The sequence below is a fragment of the Terrapene carolina genome, unplaced genomic scaffold, assembly GCF_002925995.2.
Source record: "Terrapene carolina triunguis isolate 2854851 unplaced genomic scaffold, T_m_triunguis-2.0 Scaffold68, whole genome shotgun sequence".
Classification (NCBI taxonomy): Eukaryota; Metazoa; Chordata; order Testudines; family Emydidae; genus Terrapene; species Terrapene triunguis.
Genome location: NW_020664419.1, coordinates 37,700,738 through 37,725,964, shown reverse-complemented (window position 1 = coordinate 37,725,964; position 25,227 = coordinate 37,700,738). Strand labels below are relative to the sequence as shown.

The following is a 25,227-nucleotide window of genomic DNA, read 5'->3' as shown; positions in this document are numbered from 1 at the left end:
GCCTCTTAAAGTATATAAAAGAAGAAAGGGAACCAAATGGCATAGTTAAGCTTTGTTCCATTTAAAACCAAGCTGATGTGTATACACAGCTACTAGAAGGGAACCACCTTACAACAGGGCACATTTGGAATGCTAGATAATATAGATACAAATCTGGCAACCCTAGGAGCCTGCAGTTGCCCAGGATTTTTTAGGAGTTTTGTGTGACAAGTGAGGCCATTTTTTTAATCCCATATATAGTGCATGATAAGCCTGTTTATTCGAGGAAAGAGCAAGTGGGAGACCTTGAAAGACAAGAGGCTAATGATATAAGTCAATTTGGGCAGATATTCATTTTGGCTATTTCTGTTATTCCCAATAAGGGCAGAGGGAGTAGATACTACCTCTCTACATCCTTGGACATTTCTTTTAATATATAGTCCATATTTATAGAAACCATTTCAGGAAGATTAGGACAAATTTTAATACCTAAATAAGTTATTTCCTTTCATATTTGAAATGGAAAAATGCTGAAACTGAGAAGGATCTGGTCTTTTGGATATATCCATTGCTTGTGATTCATCCCAGTTAATGCAAAAACCAAAGATCTTTCAAAAAATATCAACTACATTCAGTAATGATAGGAGGATTCTTCAATAGTACTATTATATCATCAACATATAAACTGATTTTGTATTCTCTCCTGTTTCCAGTCACGCCTTCAGTGGCTGAGTGCTGATGTATGTACATTGCCAGTGCTTCAAGAGAGATTAAAAAGGAGGGGTGAAAAGGGACAGACAGCCCTGTTGTGTCCCTCTTTCTAGCTGAAATATGGGCAAAATAATTCAATTAGATGATAGTAAAGTGTGGGGAGAGTTGTATAATACACTGACCCAATCCAGGAATATTGGTCCAAATCTGAATTCTTTTAGTATTCATTAGGTAAAGCCATTCAACCTTATCAAAGGCTTTCTCTGCATCTAGAGATAACTCTGTGAAGGGAATGAATATCTGACATCTGAGCTTACTGGATCAAGTGAGCGATTTTTCTTGTGTTAGCAGCAGCCAATCTGCCTTTAATGAAAGCAACCTGATCTGCATGTATAATTGTTGGGATGATAGTGTTCAGTCATGTAGCTAAAATGTTTGCATTTATTTTGCAATCTGTGTTCAATAGAGATATGGGGCAGAAGTCATCACAATTGTGATGATCTTTTTTCTTCTTTGATATTAAAGTAATTAAAGTAGTTCTCATGTCACGAGTAAGGCTACAATTTAGTCACAGAGGTCATGGAAGTCATGGAATCCATGACTTCCAGCGACCTCCGTGACTTTAGCCTTGGTGTTCAGGAGCTGCAGGGTCCCCTGCCGCCCGCAGAGGCTGGGAGCTGCTGAGTACTCCGGCCACCTCTGGCGGCCCCCGGAGCTTCAAGCCACCGCAGGTAGCGGGGATACCCTACAGCTCCCAGGCAGTGGGGGAACTCTGGAGCCGGGGAATCCCCAAGCTCCCGGCCGCCACAGGTGGCATGGAGATCCCGGCTGCCATGGGCAGTGGGGGAACCGCCAAGCTCCCAGCCATTGCGGGCCCCCAGAGCTGCGGGCTGAAGGGGCACCCCACAGCTCCCAGCCCCTGCAGGACCAGGAACTGCAGCCAGCAGGGGGGCCCACAGCTCCCAGCCGTGGGCTGTGGGGGACCCTGGAGTTCCAACACTCAATCTGCGATGGGAGCCCCTGGAGCTCCTAGCCATTGTGCAGCCGACCCGAAGATCCCCATTTTGTCACTGATATTTTTAGTAAAAGTCACGGACAGATCACGGCTTCTATGAACTTTTCTTTGTTGCCCTGACCTGTCCGTGACTTTTACTAAAAATATCCATGACAAAATCTTAGCCTTAGGCTACGTCTTTACTACAGGGGGAGGTCGATTTAAGATACGCAAATTCAGCTACGCGAATAGCGTAGCTGAATTCGACGTATCGCAGCCGACTTACCCCGCTGTAGGGACGGCGGCAAAATCGACCTCTGCAGCTTCCCGTCGACGGCGCTTACTCCCACCTTCGCTGGTGGAGTAAGAGCGTCGATTTGGGGATCGATTGTTGCGTCCCGACGGGATGCGATAAATCGATCCCCGAGAGGTCGATTTCTACCCACCGATTCAGGCGGGTAGTGTAGACCTAGCCATAGTCATGAGACATGGTTGCTTTTTGGAATGTTTCAGTAAAGACCTTTGAAAGAATAGAAGATAGCGAATTACAAAATGTTTTGTAGAAATCTACTGGAAAGCCATGCATCTCAGGGGCCTTGCCAGAATTCAAATTTTTACAGCGTGTTCAATCTCTTGTGTTGTGATAGCTTTGTCCATAAACAAGACTTGTTCTGAAATTAGGGTATTAAAAGACAGGACTTCAATTAAATCATTAAATTTATTAAAGTCAAATTTGTTTTCTGATTTATATAAAGCTAGATAGAATTGTTTCAATTGATTATTTATATCTATTGGTTCAAGGATGGCACTCCTGTCTTCTAGTAAGAAGGAAAAAATATTGTTGCTGGCTAGTCCCATCTTAAGTCTTCTGGCAAGTAGTTTACCTGCTTTATCTCCCCATTCACAATATCTTTGTTTTACCCTGTTGTGTGCAAATTCAACTTGGCTAGATAAGCATTTCTTATATTTCTATTTTGTGTTGATTAGAGAATGTAGGATGTTTTCATTATTTGGGCCAGTCTCATGTATTCTCTGCAACTCATCTATTTCCTTGTTCTGAGAATCTAGTAACTTGTGTCTCGTTTTCTTCTTTTGGGATGCATACTTTATGCATTCACCCCTTACAGTAGCTTCCCAAAAAATGGTATCTGAGGTAAATGAGTGCTTATTTTCTTCTATGAAGTTAGACATGACTGAGTCAACCGTGAAACAAAACTTTTAGAAGCAGAGTGTCAGCTTCTACCTAGAAGATTTTAATTATGTGTAACCACCGTCTATGATAAGTATAATTGTAGCATGATCTGAAATTAATTAATATATTATCAATAGCTGCTTCTAGGAATGCTGGCATCAGTTCTGAAGGCACAAGAAAAAAGTCAGTTCAGAAGTAAGATGAATGTATTATAGAGAAATACATATAGTCATGCTCCTTGGGGTGTCTCAGTCTCCATATATCTTTTAAATCACGTTCATTCATTAATAATGAGGGTTGGCCTATTGTGCTTTGAGAGCTGGGTCTCATGTACTTGGATTTGTCCAGATGTCTGTCTAGCACAGTATTCCAGACGCCTCCCAATATTACAGGAATGTCTATTTTATTAGAAAGAATGTCCGCTATGTCTTTGGAAAATTCAGAATTACCTCCACTTGTATTGTAATTAGAATTACTAGAATGAATTTTTTTGAGTTGAAACAGACCAAGACTGTATATTTTGAAAAGTTACACTTTTATGAATTACGATGGATGTGCCTCTGCTCTTAGGATTCAATGATGAATGATACTCAGCACCTACCCCCATCTTCTTGATTCTGTTGGCATCTATATCTGCTAGATGAGTTTCCTGCAATAAGCTACTTAGCACTTTTTTGATCTGAGGTACTTCAGGATTTTAATTCTTTTGGAAGGTTGATTAAGTACCTTTGCATTCCAGGAGCACACACTAAGAAAATTCATGACAAAGTTTTAAAATGATATATTAAGACATCTAACCTTATTCTAAGGACACACATTTCCCCATTGCTATTGTAAAACCACATTTCTACAATATGGTCTTTATTTACACATATTAGATACTGGTTAGTTATGAATGAATGTATGCCTTCAATTGAACCTCTAAGATTATCAAGTATACAAAAAGATCTGTAGTTAAATATGATGTGTCTTTCAAAATATATTTGTAACAGAAAACAAAAAAATTTTAACAGACTTAAAACAAGCCAGCGTGGGCATGTTCAGATCCCTGATGGCTTCAATTCCATCCGTTCCTTCCCTCCCTATATTATCTAATAATAGTCTAAACATCTCCAATGCAAATATATTTAAAGTCAAATATTATCCTGTAAATACCATTGGGCATTCTAGAACATGTATAATATATACCCAGCTACAGAAGTTGTATGGATACATACACACATACACATGGATATGGATATGCATATATGCACGCTCATCAAATGTAAATTTACAATTGATTTGGTAAATCAAATATAAACTAGTACAAAATCGAAATATGAAAAATACAACAATATAAAATGTATATTCATATTATGTCAAATGCCCTGCACAAATTGAATAATTAATGCAATTTAAGGTTTAGGTTATAGTCTACTTTACATGTCAGGAGTATTGACTGTTCCAAGGACTTGTGGTTATCATAATATCATGATTCTCTCTATCAAATCGTGATGATCAGTGACGATAATATTTCAGTCAGTAGATGGTGCTTAGTGTCTCAGTCTTTGAAATGTCTGCCAAGCTTCAGAGGGGCTTTTGCAAAATCATGTGCAGCCTGCTAAATCCATAGTGAAGGTGGATGGGTACTTTATGATCCTCCTTGGAATTTGCTTTATGCCACTGAATGCAGCCCTCTTGTTGTTAAGCTCAGCTGAGAAGTCAGGAAAAAGAGACATTTTGTGGCCTTTGTACATAAGGGTTTGAGCTTTTCTGGCAGTATTCATTAACATTACTTTATCATTTAACTTCAGCAGCTTGAAGATGATGGGTCTGGGCCAGGGCTGGCTCTAGGCACCAGCGTTCCAAGCATGTGCTTGGGGCAGCACATCTCAAGGGGCTGCATTCCAGCCCTTTGGGGTGGCTCTTTTCAAGGGGCGGCACTCCGTTGTTGTTTTTTTGCTTGGGGCGGCAAAAAACCTGGAGCCGGCCCTGGTCTGGGCTTATCAGACTCCTGCCTTCTAGTACCAGGCATTCGATGAGCCCTTTCAATATTTAGTGGGGACAGCTGGGGGTCCAATTTAAATTGGAGCAGCTTCTGAAGAAAGTTAATAATATCCTTCTCCTCTTGACCTTCAATAGTCCCCAAGAAGTGATGGTTGTTTCTTTGAGGTCTAGTTTCTAAGTCATCCTGGTTTTCTTCCAGTTTGTCTAGTCTAAGATTTAAGGAGGCAGTTTCTTCTTTAATTTCACAGGTTTCAATTACAGTCTTTTGTAGCTCATTTTCTAAGTGAGCCATTTGGGATTTTACATGGCTTGCATCTTTAGAGAGGCCTCAAATATCTTCTGAGGCTGAATCCAGTCAGTCTGTGAGGAATTCTTTGAGTGCTGCAATATGTTGGGCTACGTTCTGTGGTGGCCTTGTGGTCTCCTCCTTCAGCTCCTCCTTAGGTCTTTTGTTGCCTCTCATTTTTTTTCATTGGAATCCATATTCAACAATTTGTAGTTTATCTAGGGGATTAATGTAAACTTTTATCACAGAAACTTATTGTTAATTTGCTAGAAAAGTAATTATTAAAAACAAATAGATATGTGGGGAATGAGGAGGTCCAGGACTAAGCAGCCATCTTCTTCATGGGTACCATGTGACCCCCAACACTTGACCTATGAAGAAGTGACTATGGCCCAAATTTTCAAACCTGACCACAAGTTTCAGCTTTAGACTCCTAGCGTAAAAAATATTAAGGAACCTAAAATTAGAGTCCACTTTTAAAAATCTAGAGGTGAAATCTTAACTTCATTGACGTCAAGAACAAAACCTTCCATTGACCTCAATAAAGCTGGAATTTCACCCTGCGTATTTTATTCGTTTGTCTTCAGTTGCCCAATCTGTAAAATGAGCATGATATTTACCTACCTCAAGAAGTATGTTGTGAGGATTAATCAATTACTGTTGGCAGTTAGGAATTGTTTCATCCTCTGATGAAAACTTCTGACTGCTAAGTAAATGGAAGATACTATTGGCTGGAATTTTAAAAGAAGCCAGAGTAAGACAGGCACCTATATTCCATTTTGTCTTGTGGGGCTTGGACACCTCACTCTGCTAGGCTCCTTTGAAGATCTCAGCCATTATTATTAATATTCTTACTGTTGAGTAGTACCTTCATAATAATTTGTAAGAATACCACTATTGATTGTAAAAATCTATTACAAAACATGTCCTAAAGTGCAGATATTGTCAAGGCAATGCATAGTTCCTCCTACTCTAATGGCTTCCTCTTTCACAGATTCATGAAAGCACAGACTACTAGAGACTTTTTTTTTCTGAGACACATACTTAAGAACCTTTACACTTGCATTTTGTCACTTGCATGATTACAAAGAAATAAAATGTATCCTTCTGGGTATACCAGTATTTTATGACCAATAAGCAGTTCTAACACAAATCAGAAAGAATGTTATTCTCTAATTTTCATGGAACTTGATATGCACCTTTATCAAAATGTGAAAACTCAAAATGTACCAAGATCTCTTCGTTCTCTTAGATAATATCATTAAAAAGAAAGGAAAAACTCCACTTCCACCAATTGGAAAACAACCCAAACACAATGGTGACATAAGTAGATCTTTGGTAGTTTAGATTTACATGGTTTAGAATTTTAGGGACTGATCCAACTTCCATGGAAATCAATGGATAGACTTATGCCAATTTCCATGGGAATTAGACCACACCCTCAGTGCTCAGAATCCATTATGCTGTTTATAAATATTATGCTGTTTTTAGTTTGCAGCTCAGAACCAGAAAATGTCCAAGCCGATCCAAAGAACTATACCAGCCTTCTTGTTACATGGGAAAGACCTCGAGTTGTTTATGATGCCATGATTGAGAGATTTGCTGTCTTTTATCAGCAATTGGATGGAGAAGACCAGACTAAACATGAGTTTCTGACAGATGGGTATCAGGACTTGGTAACTGTAAACTCTTCAAGTTTCATACAAAAGTGGTGGTGGTGAAGCACTCACAAAGAATTATTCTGAGGGATTATGTCAGGGAGCTGATCCAGCTAGAATTAATGTCTTTGGCTGCTGCTCATAGAAACTCTGCTTGTATCATTGGCTATACAGCCACAGAGACAAATTTAAAAAAACAACAACAAACAAATAAAAAGCTATATGAGAGAGAGCTACCATCACCTCCAGTGCTAATTTTCTAAAATTGGTGTTCCTATTTGTCTGTAATACCTCGAAATAACTATTGCTGTGGTGTCAAACTCAGATCTTGTTAGTCACAAGACACTTTCATCATGCAGTAAGAGCCTCTGCCCCAATGATCTTTGATTTGTAGGATGTTGTACACAGGTAACTAATGAAAAATTCAGCATCTGAACAATGATCCATCTGTGATTACTATATTGACTCACCGATTTATAATATGATGGTGCTTTACCAACACAAACAATTACATTCACCCCCTTTGAAGCTGCATAAACTTCACAAGGAATATTAGAATCTAAAACTAATATTCAACATAGAAAAATGTACTCTCTCCAGTTATTCAGTCGCCTGCCATTAGAACATTTCACAAAATCAATTGATTAAAGTTTTATGCCTGTTTTTCTGGCTATAAAATGTAAAAATGATGTATTAGAATGTTTCATGTGAGAAAATGTTGATATCTTCTATTGTTGTTTGCAGTGTTGTTGTAGCTGTGTTGGTCCCAGGATATTAGAGAGACAAGGTGGGTGAGGTAATATCTTTTATTGGACCAACTTCTGTTGGTGAAAGAGACAAGCTTTTTTGAGCTCTTGTAAGCTCTGTGTAGCTCGAAAAGCTTGTCTCTTTCACCAACAGAAGTTGGTCCAATAAAAGATATGACCACACCCACTTTGTCTCTCATATGAGAAAACACTGTTCTAAAAATAAAATAATCTAATATTTTCAAAAAATGTGCTAAGATTCACATTTATGTGATTAAACATGATTTTTCTTTTAGGGAGCTATTCTAAATAATCTGCTGCCCAATACAAGTTATGTTCTTCAGATAGTTGCGGTTTGCACTAATGGTCTATATGGAAAATACAGTGATCAAGTCATTGTTGATATGCCTTTAGATGATCCAGGTAAGTGTTCTTTTGAGCACAACAGTAACTTTTAGCTAAAAATCTGTATTCAGATAAATAGTTTGCTTGCAAACCAGTTAAAAATGCTTGACTATCAAAGTACACTAAAATGGAATTTCAAAATCATTGTAGTTAACCTTAAATTTGTTTAATGAGGTGACTTTTATTCTGTCACTCATTTTCTGTCATGTGTTCCTTTAAACACGAGCATTTTATGTTGATTTTTTAACTATAAAAATATATTGAAAAAGTGAACATGATTACAATTCATATGAATGATTTTGAACAATATACCTTTGGGAAGTAAAGCCATTTTGGAATTGTTTCAGTTGCATCCTTCTGCCTCCTAAAATTAATCCACGTCATAAAAATGTAAAGCAAACAAAATAAAGGAGCTAATATAAATTAAAAATTCGTATCTCAATTGATTTTGAAATTTTATTACATATGAGTACTTGGATTTCAAAGCATATGTGGTGATGGAATTCCCTTGCTTCTTAATGTTGGATTGTGAAAATCAAAAGGGCTAACAATCAAATCTTGTTGATTTCAAAGCCAGATTTAACTCCTCTGTCTGTAAGTAAATGATAAGTAATCCTAAACCAAAATAGAGAGGCTTGTTCTTGTCCTTCAGTCATTCCTTAAAGTCCGTGGAAGATTTAGGGCTTGATCCAATTCCCATGGAAGTCAGTGGGAATCTTCCATTGACTTTAGCAGCTGTTGGATTGGAATGTGTGTGTCTTGATCGTAGGGTCAGTCCATAATGGTCTTTAGCATGCTCACACGCCCCAGTTTTGCTCATCATATGGATTAGATTTTTGTTGTTTTTAATTCTGGGTTACAAGGCTGGAATTCTCCCCTCAGTTACACCTACCTGTGCAACTCCAGTTAAGTCAGAGGAGGTACAGAGATGTACCTGAGAGCCCAGTTTGGCCCATAATGTTAAGAGAACCACTACTGATAGAGAATATAAGTATTTTCCTTTTTCTGCTTGTTACCATGAATTGTGTGAAAGTAAAGATATATGAGTATAAGCTGTTGTTTTATGTTGGGACATTTTTGGTTAAAACACAAAAGTTTCCAAGGCATATCTAACCTGTCTTTCAAAGACAACATGTTTAGAAGACTGTGTTTCCTAGGTCTTATTATGCTAATATTTATTAGAGCCTTTGTACTCTGTATTTCTCTGAAGAGAGGTTCTGTCAATGTAATTGGCATTTCACTTGAGTTTGTATCCTATCTGTAACTCCTTGATATTGGATTTCCTTACGTCTCTCCAGCAGAGTTTTCCCAAGTTGTGCATCAAAAATCACATGAGAGGGGATTCCATCCCCAGACACCCACCCAAAGTCTAGACACATGACTATACCAGCCGGTAGCTTGGAGCAATGTGAGCCCCAATTGTGCAAAGAAACCACAAGCACAGATCCTTATTCGTGTACCAAGTACCATTGGACTTAAGCAAGGCACCTCATTAGCAGATACCTTTTAAAGGATCAGGGCCTCGATTCCAGTATGACTCCATTTGGATTGAAGCCAACCGTTCATGCGGTTTCCACAATTAAACAATGTTTAATCCAATACATAAACTTACTTTGGTACAACCCAAACTTTACAGCTTTAAATACTCACAAGCTAAGATTCTCATAGTAAATTTGAACCCTGTTATTCTCTCATTCAGGTCAGTGATAATTTTGCCTTTAACTTCAGTGGGAGCAGGAGTGGGGCCCTTACATTGCACATACTTACTGTAGAAACTAATTTCACCCTCCATTACATCTATAAAACGCACACAGACGTCATTTGGAATTTTGTGTGCATATCCGAGGGCAGAAAGTGATCCATTGTATGTTACATTTATCAGCATAGGGTCAAGGCTTAAGGTTCTTACTCCATTTTTTGCAAGGAAAACTCCTGATGATTTCCCTTTGAGTGAGAAATAAGTAAATATGGAATAAGAAATTCAGGATCTGCTTCATAAGTAGTAATGAATAACCATACCTATATGCAGCGTGAACAATTAATGTTATGATAAGAACTTGATTTTTGCATTGTATTGCTTTTGAGTTTTTAAAATGGTAACCTTAAAGTTGCATTAAAATAAATTCCTAGATATAAGTTTATCATTTCCCCATTTTTAAAGAAAAAATGTGAAGAGGAGATTAAAGCAATCTCTGTACATATTTCACTGTGTACTTTCACAGTTTCATGTGCAAAAATGATTAAATTATGAAACTCTACAATGAAAGAGCAATGTAAAATCCCTCATATGTAGTCAGTATCATTAATATGAATTTACACTATTCCCTAGTCTTGTAAATGTCATCTTACATCCATACAGAGTGGGAACATGGGACCATGCTAAACAAAATGTTCATTCACTTGTAACTTCAATTTATTTATTTATTTATTTAATCAGTTGCATTTGAATGAACTGTGCTGAAAATATTAAATAACAGAGACATGAGAAGGTATGTATCTAATGAGTCAGAGAAAGAGATGTGTTCATACAAACTTTCACATGCCAAATATAATACCAAAACTGATTTTGTGATCTGCTTTATAGATGATGGTATGAAATGGGGTTCACAGTAATAAGATCAAAATATTTCCCAAAACTTCTGCTTCTGAAAAAAAAAATTATCTTCACCTATGAAGACCTGAAACAAAATTGACTCAAATTCAGTATAATAACTTTTATATTCAAGATTTATTCTGAGTATGTCAGCCCAATTAGGATGGAATTCACTGCAATGCCATCTGAACAAATCAAATTTCATGTTAAAAGCTTAAGTGGACCTTAAGTGATGCAAAAGGCTTTGCATGGGCCCTCTGCTTGGGGTTGAATTTCACCCTTGGACTGCATATTTTTAATATAAGGGCTGTTTTTAGTACTGCTGTACTATATATTTTTATTTACTCAACACCTTCTACCACTTGTTTGTTCTTGGTTTTCCATTATGCTGACCATTTTGTAAGAGAGACCCTTTTATAGCCTGCCACCACCCTTTCAAAACATTTCATTCTGCGAACCACCAGTAAGGGCTCTGCAGAGCACAGGTGATCCACTGATCAGAGTGAAACTTCACATTCTCTAGGCCTATTACATAAAAGAAAAGATCCTGTCATGGGCCAGGTCCTCTTCCAACTTCATCCCTGCACTGCTGGGTTCTAAGAAACATTACAATCTGTGGACCCTCCAGAAGGGCTCTGCAGTCCACTGAGGGCCCACGTGCCATCATGAGAACTACAATACTAGTCTATTAAGTTTGTGAGAAGAACTACCATTTTCTCCTTGTTTGTTCCTATATTGTTTTTTATTTAGAGCTGTGGAATTTTAAAACTTGTGATACAGTGTGTGTGTGTATATATATATATAGTTTCCAGTAAGCTTATGGCTAGTCAGAAAGGGTCTTTGGGTCTTCGGGTGCTTTATCAATATTTATTCTTAATGGTTAACATTTTCAAACCCAACTAGGAGATTTAGCCACACAACTACCATAAAAATTAATGGGACTTGCACGGCTAAATGGCATAGCCAGCTTTGACAATATCTCAACCATTATTTATAATCTGATTATTTGCTTTCGGAAGTGGTTTCTGAATGGTGACCTAAATGCATGTGTTTCACTCTTTAGATAACATTTGTATAGTTATGAAAGTTTTGCAGTAACTTACTCTATAGCTGATACTCTAGATGCATAAATGCGGCCCAGCTCAGCTGTGTGTTAAGGCCGGCCCATGTGACAGGGTCCAGGGTTGAAGGTCCCAGCTGGTGTTAGGGGTCCCGGGGCCGGAGTTGCTGCCCGGCCAGGCAAGCTCCAGGGCAGCTACTCAGCCTCACGTGGTGGGGGTCCAGGACAGCCGTGCCGAAGGGGTCCGGGGCTCCCGGCCGGCCGCACAAGCTCCAGGGCAGCCGCCCGGCCCCACACAGCAGAGATCTAGGATCCAGGGCAGGCAGCCAGCCAGCCCCAAGCGTCTGGGGCTCCCGTCCGGCCCCGCAGGGTCGGGAGTCTGGGGCAGGCAGCCCACCGGCCCCGCGTGGTGGAGGTCTGGGGTCCACGGTCGGAGTCCGGGCTGCTGCTGCCCTGCCACCTGACCCCTGCAGCCCAGGGAACACATTGTGGGCCGCTATGCAACCCACAATGATAAATAAGTTGAGAACCACTGGACTAAATACGTATCCTCCCCTTGTTCTGTGTGAGGAAGTCAGCTGAAGTTTTTCATAAAAACAACATGATGGGATATAAATCTCAAACTTTTGTCTCCTACTTGGCAGCTCATGCTAGCATCAGTTCTTTGTGAGGGCCTTTTTATGCAATGTCTTTGTAACTTGTCTTTGTGAAAGATTTTCTTCATAAAGAACAATAAGGGTATCTGAAATATTTCACTTTAGGAGGGCTTTTGTGATTCTTATGCTGATGAATGATGAAAAGATAATAGATATTTCATTTAAATGTAGCAAAAATGGTTTTACTTGTGTTCTTGCAGTGTCATTTATTATGTATTGTAGTGTAGAACTGAAGATAATTTACTCTGAATATTATTGTAAAATTATGGAACACATTGTTATAGGGGGATGTTTTTAGGAGTTGAGCTGAATTTAAATGTAGGGAAATATTTAGATATCACATTTTCTTTTTCTCCTTATTCTATCATTTCTGCAGGAATCATTAAACTACAGTATTATATATATGCACTTGAAGACTTTCTAATAAATTTAAGGTTTGAACTTTTCCAATAGAACCTAAGCTATAGAATAACCAATTTGCAGTTATAGAAAAAATCAAACATACCTTGTTTGTTATCCTCCCTCTGAGTTTTATTTCTGTGTTGGGAAATGGTACCATATTACTTATATATATATTATTGGTTCAAGAACACAGTATTAAGATTAGCAAAACCACAATAACTGAGTAATTAAATGTTGCTGGCAAATAGATTTATTTTGTTACCATCTAATCAAGAGAGTTTCCATGGATACATCAGGATGAAATTGTAGTTTCATTCTGGTTGAAACAGAGGATTTTGAAACCTTTTACAGTTTTCCTTGTAGTAATTAAAGTTTGTAGAGGTATTTTACATCCATTTGTATTATCACCGCACTAGTTTTTCTTCTAGATAAAGTTCAAAAGATAACATAGATACTGTAGAAAACATGAAATCTGAAAGAAAATATTTATTTTTATTATTTGAAGACAAAATAATCCTAACAACAAAAATAATCATATTTCTCTTTAATGAAAGGCTGTTTTAAAGAGTCTGTTGACCACATAATGTATGTTACCTGGCTACAGTATTAAGAATTTTGAAATCACTATCTAAAAATTTAAACAGAAACCATTGAGAAGCCAGGGAATATCATCATCTTTTCCCCCCTCTAGCCTTCAGAAAGACAGAGGTAAGATAACTTTTCTGTATTTTGTTAATATGCCAAGTATTTAATTCAATAGTTGCTACTTATAAAATGCTTTCATGGAGAACTGATCATTTCATTTTTTTACATTCTACAACTTATCAATATAAATATTTTAGCTTGTTAGTCTAATGGAACCCTAATTAATAATCAACTATCCAGAGAGAGAGAGTCTGACTCAGTAGCCCAGTGATTAGGACACTCACATGGGATATGGAAAATGTGGAGTCTCTGCTTCAATTAATATTTAATTATTTCTTCAAAGTAGAACTGGGGAGGTTGGTGAGATCTGCCCCAGAACAGCCAGTTGGCTAGGGCATTCATCTAGAATGTGGGTTCAAGTCCCTATTTCAAATCAGGCAGAGCAGGGATTTGAACCTGGATCTGCAACATAAAAGCTCTAAACACTGGGCTATTCTGGGGTCTCATTTTCTCTGGTTTTTGAGAAAGATCTGCCTTTTGGCTGCTAGGGCATGACCTAGTTTAGGCACCTAATTCCAACAGAGAATTAATGGCTGAGACTCCTGAATGGAGAGAGATGCCTATCTCTGGCCCATAAGTGAGGCACCTAAGGTCCAGATCAATGGAAGTTTAACACCGATACCGTTGAAGATCTGGGCCTAAGCCACACCTAAGCCTCTACCTTTTACTCCCAGCTAGTTTAGGCAGCTCCCCACTCAGCTACTGGTTTCTGAGGATCTCCTCCTTAGGCACCTAACACTCCCCATTGGGAGCCTGGGCACCTAACTCAGGGCTATAGATTCCATGAGGCATCAGGACACTTCAGGGTTAAGCGTTGCAACACTGAGCAGACCTTTGTGGATCTGGCCCTAAGACACTTTTGAAAATAGGACCTAGTCTCTACATCATTTAGATATTTTTTTTAATGTTACCCTTGGTCCAATCAGGAGCGGCCATTTTAAGATGCAGGAGTGCAAAATATAGAAGTATAACTGGTTCGTGATTTATTTTTGGTTATGGCTCTAACTCTGTTCCCACTGAAGTCAGTGGCCATTTACCTAAATGGGAGCAACGTCCACCAGCACTGAGTACAATTGAAAATGTCACCTTTAACTCATCTTATTGGGGGAGTGGGAGAAATTGGCAAGTAATATGGAATAATAAAATATGAATGCAGCCAAAATATTTCAGTTAATGATGTGCTAGTAATGCAGATGCACAAAAACTGCTTTTCAGAAGGAGCCATTTAATTACAGATGCATAATACCCATGCCTATATCTATTCATAAGAACTTGCAACTTATTTTAATGCCTTCATATGATCCATTATAGTTTATGCTTGCAGGGCCAAACCATGATCCATTGAAATCAATGAGAATTTTGCCATTGACTTCAGTGGGACCAGAATTGGGCTCTGAATGTGAGTCTAGCCTATTGTGTCAAGGATTAGCAAATTAAGACGTTGACCATAAGTAGTCCAAGGACAAAATGCAAACTGTCTAATCAATAATGCCATTTTTTAAAAGTCCCTTTATAACATATTTTGCACTGCATCATAGACCATAATGGCACAGGACCCACCTGAGGGTTCCCTGACTCCATGATGGAAGGTCTACAAGAGGGAGGTTGCAATGGTAGCAAGGCAGCCTCAACCTTCCCTCCAGGAGATTGTATTGCCCAAACGGGGGGCAGCAGTGAGGGAAAAACAGAAAATATGTTATGTACTGTGGAAGGATCATTGGAATACATGCACACAAGTATGGGGATGATGGCTTTGCATGGCCGGATCACACCAACAATACCTACCATGGGTAACATCATGTCATCTTCTCCACCACCATTACCATCACACTATCTACTCCCGGCCAGCTGCGGAGTACGCAGGTATATATCTCCTCACACCCCCAGGTATATCTAAGATGTGCTACTTTCTCCAGAGTGGCATGAATTATGCTGTTCTTCTCCCTACACAAGGAAAATCACTATACAAATGAGCAGAAGTTTGTACATCTTTTATTCATTTTCACATTTTGTACCAATCCAAATTTGCATGCGGTTATTCTGATCAATACACATACAAGCAAATGTCTAATCCCACCTGATGTGACACTAAGATTCAGCTGCCCTTAACCCTTCCCTTAGCAATGTAGGCATGTGTGTTGATGCTGGCCTACCAAATAAAAAAATCATTGGGAAGGGTTGCAGACCAAACTGAAGGAGCAAGCATCTCAGACAGGTTATTATGAGAAAGCAGAAAGTCTTCAAGGAATGGAAGATGGGAAGGATCAGCAAGGAAAACTACTTCTTGGAAGTCATAAAGTATAAGGAAAAAGAAAAAACTGCCAAAAGCCAAGCAGAGTTAGACCTTGCAAAGAAAATTAAAACCAATAGTTAAAGGTTCTCTAGCCATATAAATAAAAAGAAAACAAGGAAAGAAGAAGTGGGACCTCTAAACATTGAGGGATAGGATGGAGATTAAAGATAATCTAGGCCTGGCCCAACACATAAATGAACACCTCCATTTTTAATAAGGGTAATAAGAAGCTTGTGGTAGCAGGATGGCTAATGGAAATGATGATATGGAAGTAGAAATTACCACATCCAAGATGGAAGTCAAACTCAAACAGCTTAATGGGACCAAACTGGGGGGGCCAGATAATCTCCATCCAAGAATAGTAAAGGAACTGACACATGAAATTGGAAGCTAAATAGCAAGGATTCTTAATGAATCTGTACATTTGAGGGTCAATATCCTATGACTAGAGAATTGCTAATATAGTTCCTATTTTGAAGAAAGAGGAAAAAAGTGATCTGGGAAACTACTGGCCTGTTACTTTGGCTTCAGTTGTATGCAGAATCTTGGAACAAAAATTTTAAGAGAAAGTAGTTAAGGACATAAAGGTAAACGGTAACTGGGATAAAATACAGCATGGCTTTACAAAAGTAAATCGCGCTAGGCCAACGTGATCTCTATCTTTGAGAAGATAGATTTTTTTAAACCTTGGTACAAAAAGTGGGAATGTGCTAATAAAATTTGCAGATGACACAAAGTTGGGAGGTATTGACAATACGGAGGAGGACTGGAATATCATACAAGAAGATCTAGAGAAGCTTAACAAGGAAACAATAACAATGGGATTAAATTTAATAGTGCGAAGAGCCTGGGTCTATTATAGGATGGGGCGGTGAGGTTTGGTGGCCTGCAATGTGCAGGAGGTCAGACTAGATGATCACAACAATCCCTCCTGGCCTTAAAGTCCATGAGTCTAAATAGAAAGTAAGGCGTGCCTCATTCCAGTGGCACAAACGGTGTGTCTACACTGCAGCTGGGAGCATGCCTCCCTGCCCAGGTAGAAAGACTAACACCAGCACACTGAAATAGCAGTGTGGACATTGTGACAGTGGCACAGCTTGGGTTCAGACCAGGTGGTCAGGCAAGCTTGGACTTTGGCGGGTAGCCTGAGCTGCCACCACTGCTGCAACATCCTCACTGTTATTTTTAATGCACTAGCTTGAGCGGAGTTAGCAAGTGTCTTTCTACCTGGGCTGGGTAGGCCTATTCCCAGCTTCTGTGTAGACATGCTCCAAGGGCCTGGAGCATTCTTCAGCTAGTACTGCAGGGCCATTTTCCTGTCTGCCTCCCTCCCCCCCCGCCCCCAGTTCTAAGCCCACCTGTTCAGTCTCATCACCATGGGCCTGGATGCTGTTCCTCTGTGCAGACAGGCAGCTGCAGCTACACCCCTCAGCCCGTCAGAAATGTTGCAGCTAAATGCCAGACAGTTGTTGAGTCCCATTGTTTCCCTCACTGCTACTCCTCCGTGCAGCTACTTAGCAGCTTCTGCAGATAGCACCTCCAAAATCATCTCAGACCTCAGCTTAATGGGTTTATTGGTTAATACAGCCCTGGTTAGAAAATGATTTTAACATTGTAATGATCTGTGATTGTAATACAGCTTAAATAACATCTTTTGGTCTATCATTTCTAAACTAACCATAAAAATTATAGCATTGTGTCTTGCAAAATCAATAAATCTGTGAGGTTAAAACAGTGGATAATATAATTCACCTCTTTGTTTCATAGAAATTGACCTCTTTCCTGAACTGAATGAAACTGAAGAATACGAGGTATTGTAAAGTGCAGTAATTTTCATACATTCATTTTCACACAAGTGTTTCAAATAATATATAACACACTCCACATAAATGGAGGTGATCAACTGTGATAATTTGCAGAGCTGAATTTAGCATGTACTTTTAACCATATCACCTACACCTTGCCCACTAATGCATATCCCCTGGGAATTACTCTACGTTCCAGATGCTTGAGCAGCTTCAAAAAAGTACAATTAAAAAAATCCACCTGCCAAAGAAATGTTTTTTCTTCCTCCCCAAAATGTGGAATTGCCTCCCCTTCCCCAGTTACACCTGCTTCAGGCAAGATTCAGCTTTGGGCTAGTGATAGGTTTTCTGTACATAAAAATGTAATGACTTTGAAGTCCAATGCCTTGCTTCTCTGTAATGCTAGAAATGGCAGTTTTATACTGTTGAGAATGAGAGAGTTTCTCAGTTTCCAGAAGGATCCCAGCACTCATCTAGTCCTGGATGGGCCATGGGAGTTAAGTGCCTGTCCTGCTTAAGCACTTTTGTTCTTTTCACTAGATGCCTATCTGCAGTTTTGGGTGCCTAAATACCTTTGTAAATCTGGCCTCGAAATACTGGGTGAAATCTTCGCTCCATTGAAGTCAATGGCAAAACTTCCATTCATTTCAACAGGGTGATAATTCCACCCCTTGAACATAAGTAATGACATTTTGATATATTACCATATTTTATAATAATGTAACCGTGTTTTATACAATTTTAGATGTTTTCATAACTCCCTCTGATCTGGCACAGTTGTATTTTTGGCAACTAAGGTAGCTGGCATACAAGCAGAGGAATATGAAAGAGTCCCAGTACAATTTTTAATAGACTGTAAAATAATTTTTGTAATGTGGCCAATACCTCTATAAAATGTGTTACCATCAAGTGAACATTCAGAACATCTGTTTTACTGTTTCATAATATGTGCACATTATTCTCACCGAGGGGCAAATCCTCCTCCGTTAAATAGATGGAGAAATGGCCCATATCTATCTTTCCATCTCTGTACCAATTCATCCAAACTATCAAATCTATCTATCCAATTACCCATTTTTCAATCCATTTATCTATATTTATTTAAACTCTTTATCTAAGTATTTATATTGCACCCATCAACATGATATCAGGATGTTAGTTAATTTTAATTGTGATTTTGCCTGATTTAGGACTGAATAAAGACTAGGGGAGTTGACCTTGAGAAATAGATTTTCAGAACCTAATGCAAAGCCCTAACATACATTTCTGCAGAAGTACTTTGAATTGTCTTCACTAAACAGTTACTAAGATGTCTGCAACAGGAATTTCAGTATGTGGTATGTGAGATATTGCCTATGAAATTGCTTTTAAGTGTCTCAGGGTCATGTTGACCTTTAAAATCCTAAATCCTAACATCCTTGGAGTAACTATGAAGATTTAATGATTTGAAAGCAGAACGTAAACATTTTAAAATATCTTCTTTTCTATTGGATGGCCCTTGCAATTATCATGGATGGAAGATGACTAAGAGGGAGGCCAAAGACTAGATATCAACAGACCTTAGAAAGACCAATTTGCACAACAGCCAGGCATACAATCATGAGTTTTGACAGACAGCTATAAAAGTTACCGACTCCGAATAGGGAAATGGCAAGAAAGAGGGAGAAGATGATCTTCTGTTATGTTGCAATGACACTTGAACTGATATCAAAGAATATTAATGCATATCTTTCAGACACTATCAAATAAAAAACATTCTATGTTGTTTTTTATTATTATTACTGTACAACGATAGAGTAAAAGTGCACAAAACACAGTGAGAGGTTTTTATCTCTCTCTAACAGTGAGTCACAGGTAGCAGGAGCACAATGTTTAAGAAGGTAGAGGGATCTGTGGTTCTTTTGTCGGTATTACAAATGTATGGTTTCAAGAAAAAAATGAGATGAATGTTTTTGTAACTAAAGCCATTTTATTTTTAAGTTCAATAGCCATTTGATTGGTTACCTGCCATTTTGTCTGTTATAATTTATGGACACAGGCAAATGTATTGCAGTATGTACCTTGAGTTTTCCTGTTTTATCCATAAACGCTCTTAGTAAACTTTGACTATGTTGTTTTCTTTCCAAAGGAGGAAGTTGAAGAGAAGGAGGCAGAAGTGGATGAAGAAATTGCAGTGATTCCTAGCACTGATAGTACTCTAAATCAAATAAGGAAAAAAGAATTCCAGGTGACTACATCTAGCTATAGTCAAGAGAAAATGGGGACAAAATTCAATGAAGCTAAAACAAACAGATACTTAACAAGAGAGGAAGGATCACATGGAAAGGATGATGTTTTCAAAGCAATTTTTTACCCTACTTCCCAACCTGCTATTGAAACATCAGATGAAGAAGAAGATGCTTCTTTGGAATCTCAAACTATTATTGGAATCCCCCTGCAAGTCACTGACTCCTCCAAAGGTATTGACGAAGAATACATTTACATTTCTTCTGGCACTGAACCAACAAGCATATCTGCTACTGGTGGTAGTGAGGAAGATATTTCATTGTCAACTTTTAAGCCTTATCAAGATGTAGACAACTCTTGGGGTTCCATTCCTACCACCTCTGCTATGCAATTTGTCACTGAGGAAGCATCCCAGGAAGACATCCTTCATTCTGGAAGCCCAGAAATAAGCAAACATGATATTGATTCACAAGGCTATGTAAAAAACGTTTCAGAAGATGTAGCACCCTCAGGTGCTGAAGAATCTGCAGAGAGTACTCCTTCTGTTGATGAAAAGTTGTGGTTTCAAAATGCAACAGATTTGGCACCTAGATCTGAAGTTCCATCGGATAGTGAGCTATTATTTCAGAATAGTTATACTGATGCTTATTTTGAGGGCTCAAAGCCAGCTACAGTGCCCTATTCCAGTGGTCCAGTGATATCACAAGATACTTCAGATGCGGATATAGAATTGCTACATTATTCTAATTTTGCTTTCTCCCCTACTGAATTATCACCTCATTCTATCTCTTCAAGCTCTGGAGAATATGGCTCTGCTTCTGTTGCCAGTGAGGTACTCTCTCAGACAACTCAACCAGTATATAATGGTGAGATACCTCTTCAACCTTCCTACAGTAGTGAAGTGTTTCCTCTAGTCACCCCTTTATTGTTTGACACTCAGATGCTCAACACTACCCCTGCTACATCAGGTAGTGATGTGACCTTGCATGCTACACCTGTATTTCCCAGTGTTGATGTGTCATTTGAACCCACCCTGTCTTCCTATGGTGATGTACCTTCTCTTACATTTTCCTCTGCTTCCTTCAGTAGTAAAATGTTTCACCATCTGTATACAGTTTCTCAAATGTTTCCACAAGTTACTCCAGCTGTTACAAGTGATAAGGTGTCCCTGCATGCTTCTTTGACATTGGCTGAGGGTGATACTTTAATACAGTCAAGCCTTGCTCAATATTCTGATGTGATGTCACATCAGACTACTCATGCTGCTTCAGAGACATTGATATTTGATCATAATAGAACTCACATGTTTACTCAAGTTGAACCATCCAGCAGTGATTTAAATATGCATGCACTGTCTACAATGTCTGAACTTACTTATGCTTTGTCTAGTAATGTGGGCTCCCTCCAAACTTTTACTGTTTCTTATGACTCTGCAGAATATGTGCATGATACTGTTGGCGTATTTCATCAGGGTCCCTTATTTAGCAGCTATAACAATGTACTGGTGCATAAGCCTTCTTCTGTAATACCACAAGCTGATACTTTGCTGCTGCCTACACGCGCTCTATCTAGTGATATGGATTGGTCTGAACTGTACTCTGGTAGTGAGTCCCTTTTGCCTGATACAGATGCTCTGGCCATACTTAAAGTTTCTTCATCTGATTCTATAGGTGAATTTACATATGCAACATATGAGTTTAGTGATGTTAATAAGACACTTCACAAAAGTGATGTAATATATGGAGATGAGAAAGAACTGCAAATTTCTTCTTTCAGTAAAGTGCCTTCCCATGCTGAAAGTACAGTGATGCCTGAACTTCCTACATATGTTTCTAACAATGATGTAATTAAGCAGACTACGTCTTTGCAAGAAACCCCACTTCCTGTTTCTAGCACAAAGGGAATCCTTCCAGTCTCTCTTGCTTTTCCCTCTACTAAGATTTTTGATTATGATATTAGTAAACTTTCAGAAAATTACTTTTCTGTTCAGCCTTTGCATGTTACATCTCCAGCCTTTGATGACACTTTGCTTAAACCTATGCTTAGTGCAATCTCAGATCAAGCTATCTCTGTCCCTGCTTCTAGCAAAATATTGTCTCCTTCAACACAACAGTACTTTTATGAAACCTCAGCTACATTAAATAATGAAGCATTACTACAAACCTCCTTTCAAGCTTCTGATGATGGCACTCTGCTTAAAACAGCTGCAACTGTGCCTAGTGATCCAATATTGGTTGAACGCTCCAGGGTTTATAAAGATAGTTCTACATTTGACCAAATATTCTATCAGATGGCACCAGATTCTGCTACAAATAAAACAATGTTGCATTCTACATCTGCACCTTCAGTTGTTGACATGTTTCCCCACACCTCTAGTAAGCCCACAACATCATTTCAAGGTTTAACTGGCTCTTATGGAAGTGAGGAATATGTTTTATCCAGTTTGGTTAACAATGAAGATAATCACCAGGTTGCTCCTTCATTGTACAGTAGTGATGTTTCATTCCAGTCAACCAGTTTAGAAAATACAAATGCCTTTCCCCCCAAGGCAGTGAACAGAGTGGCTACTCCTGCCTTAACAATTGACATATTGCCAAATATTCCCACTCTTCTAAACAGCCATATTTCTTCAAGTGTTTCTCAAAGAAATGAGGTTCCCAATTTTTTCTCAAGTTCTACCAGTGCTGATGTTTCTGTTCATATGCCTGCAGTTGTTTCTGATTCTCATGTATCTGCTCATCATGCCCTTCCTTTACCAAACATGTATATTTCTGTTATGGCTGTTTCTCCCAGCAGTGAGGGCCTTAGACCCCTAACCAGGTTGCTGGTTCCCTCTCAAACATCCTCTGGGTTGTTCCCCAGTGCCAATTCTGATACTAATTTGTGGCCTCCTGTAATTGATGATGATTATGATGAGTATGATGATGGTTTACCTGTAAGTAATTGTATCACATGCACTTCCCATAGAGAAACTCAGGAAAAGGTAGTAGATGAACAGAATACACAGGTAAACAATTTAAAGGATCAGAGTAACCTAATTATCAATTCACATTCTGAGAAATCTGAAGAAGAAGAAGAAAAGAAAATTACAACTGCTGCATCAGACAGTCAGATAAGTCATGGTATGGACAGACGTAATTATCCATCAATACCAACATTGGCAGCACTGATACCTAAGAAGCACAACAATGCAACAATATGGGAAAATCGTATTCAGACTCTTAGTATCCCATTGCAAAACACACCAGAGTCTAAATCTTGGGCTGTTTTTACAAGTGATGAAGAAAGTGGCTCTGGTCAAGGTACCTCAGATAGCCTTAATGATAATGAGACTTCAACAGATTTCAGTTTTCCTGACCTTAATGAGAGAGACGCTGAGGGGGCAATTGAAGCAGGTAACTCAGATTTAACTCCTGGATCATCACAGTCATCAGCACCATCTGTAACTAGTGGTCACTCACCAGTATTCAACATTTCTGAGGCAGGTTAGTTGTGGATCGATCTAATGCATAACATATGTAGCTGTGACATTCTTCTGCCACTGAAAATGAAAAAATATCTTAACACCAATATATATGAGACTAGTGAGAATTGCTACAGATATTTCAGTGACGGAAGAACTTAATGGGGCAGTCAGTTTGATTAAGGAAATGTTGTGGAACAGGGAATATAAGCATTGAAACACTTCTGCTGTAAATGCAACTTCTGATTACTCACAACTACAACTGAAATACGCTGTAGTATTAAGGTCCAAATGCTGCCTTTGGGTATGTTTGTACAGTCAATGGGATTTATGCACAGAGGGCCCAAAAGTGTGACTTTTTGCTCTTTAAAGGTTAATTGGGACTTAGGCCATTTGCACAGGAGTAAATATCACTTTTTCAGAGGAAAGTTCACTGCAAGATTCTAAAGTTCTGTATGAAAGAGTCCTAAAATTATGTTTTTATTATGGCAATACTTTTTTATTTTGTAATCTTCAAGATGAACTGAGCAAGGTAAAAGATGTTTCAACCTAGTTCTGACTGGTTTTAGCTTGTAAACAATTGTTTTCATTTTTATTGCTTCTCATATTTTTAAATTTCAGTAACTTACAGAAATTTCCTCCTAGACTTGCTCATTTCTAAAATCACTATGGGATAGATTCTGCTGTGCTTGCCTTTCTCTTTGTTCAGTTCTATTGACGCCAATTAGCTATTTGTGGAGTAACATTCTCAGCATGAGTATGGGTGGCAGAATTGGACCATACATTTATAAGATCTTGATAAAATTTAAAGCAAAGGCTTTAAAAAGTTCTGTTGTGAAAAACTTGAAGTGATCAAGCAATTAACTTGTATTGCCTATTTGTCATATTTGTTGAACCATCAATATGTGTACTTATTTGAAATACTCAAGGTTAATTTGATAATGTAGGAAATATGTTAAAAATTGAACTTCCATCACATATTTATAATCTCTCTAGAGGGCAGTGTCATCCAACTAATGGTATCTGTAAAGTATGCAAAAATCTTAGGTCCGATCTTGCAAATATACAATCAGATAAATTTGTTAGTAACTTTGTGCATAAAAGCAGTCCAAAGCAGTCTGCATAGCTCAGGATGTTGTAGAGTGGATAAGTATGAGCCCATTCGGTCAACAGGAGTTTTACCTGAGCAAGCAATTGAGTCAGTAAATGGGTTAATTGTTTTGATGTTTCCTAAAGGAAATTATGTAAAACACACATGAAATAAATTTGTTTCCTTTAAAGGTCAGCAAAAAAGAAAAGGAGAATAATTTCCAAGCACATTTTATACCAGCTAATGACATGAAGGTTATCCTAAATTATTTATAGTTTTCTGTAATTAAACTTAAAATGCCTCACTTTCAATTAACCATGAAGAGCTTTGATTCTTGACAGTTCTCCAAAAGGATGGTATAACATGTGGCTTAACTAATAATGCATATTTACAATTTAGTTTCCAGTCACCACTCTCATTAAAAAACTTGCCTATGCATTAGTTTCTTCCAACAAATTATTCCCTATATTGTCTTTTAATAAAACAGCAATTAAATGGAGCATTTCTCATATGAGGTCTCCTGATAATCAGAAATAGCTACCTAGTTACATCTTAATTTCAATTTAAAAACAATAACAACAAATGTACCTTGTGATATATGAACATTTGTATTAAATTTAAATCTTAAGTATTACAGCACATTCCTCAGTAGTTACATAAGTCAAATGTTTTGTTGGGAGTTTGTGTGAGTTTAAAAATATTGTTAACTCATATTTTGTTTAATAGTAAATCATATTATTATTAATTAGTGGTAGTATAAAATGTATTTATAAGATCTGCATCACTGAAAAATTGCTTTATCCGTTAGCAATCATCTTGTCAAGCTTTCCAATAGAACCATTTATTTGAGGGGAATTTCAAGATGTCATTCTTGTTATAACAGGCTTACCATGAATTTTTAACTGAATTGTAACATCAAAGAGAAAAGGATGATGCAGGATTTATGGCTAACTGCCTCACAAATATGAAGGCGTGTG

General features: G+C 38.2%; 1 protein-coding gene across 3 annotated transcripts in view; it reads left to right on the top strand.

Moving 5' to 3' along the window:
- The window catches only part of PTPRZ1 (protein tyrosine phosphatase receptor type Z1), a 193,431-nt gene that overhangs the window by 123,748 nt on the left and 44,456 nt on the right, over positions 1 to 25,227 (top strand). For 2 of the 3 annotated variants that reach the window (XM_026648718.1, XM_026648717.1), the window contains exons 9-12: positions 6,640 to 6,824; positions 7,849 to 7,975; positions 17,434 to 17,477; positions 19,600 to 23,182. In XM_026648718.1, the coding sequence (XP_026504503.1) occupies positions 6,640 to 6,824; positions 7,849 to 7,975; positions 17,434 to 17,477; positions 19,600 to 23,182 (3,939 nt within the window). The remainder of the gene's footprint in view (positions 1 to 6,639; positions 6,825 to 7,848; positions 7,976 to 17,433; positions 17,478 to 19,599; positions 23,183 to 25,227) is intronic. The other variant, XM_026648720.1, reaches the window with a different exon arrangement.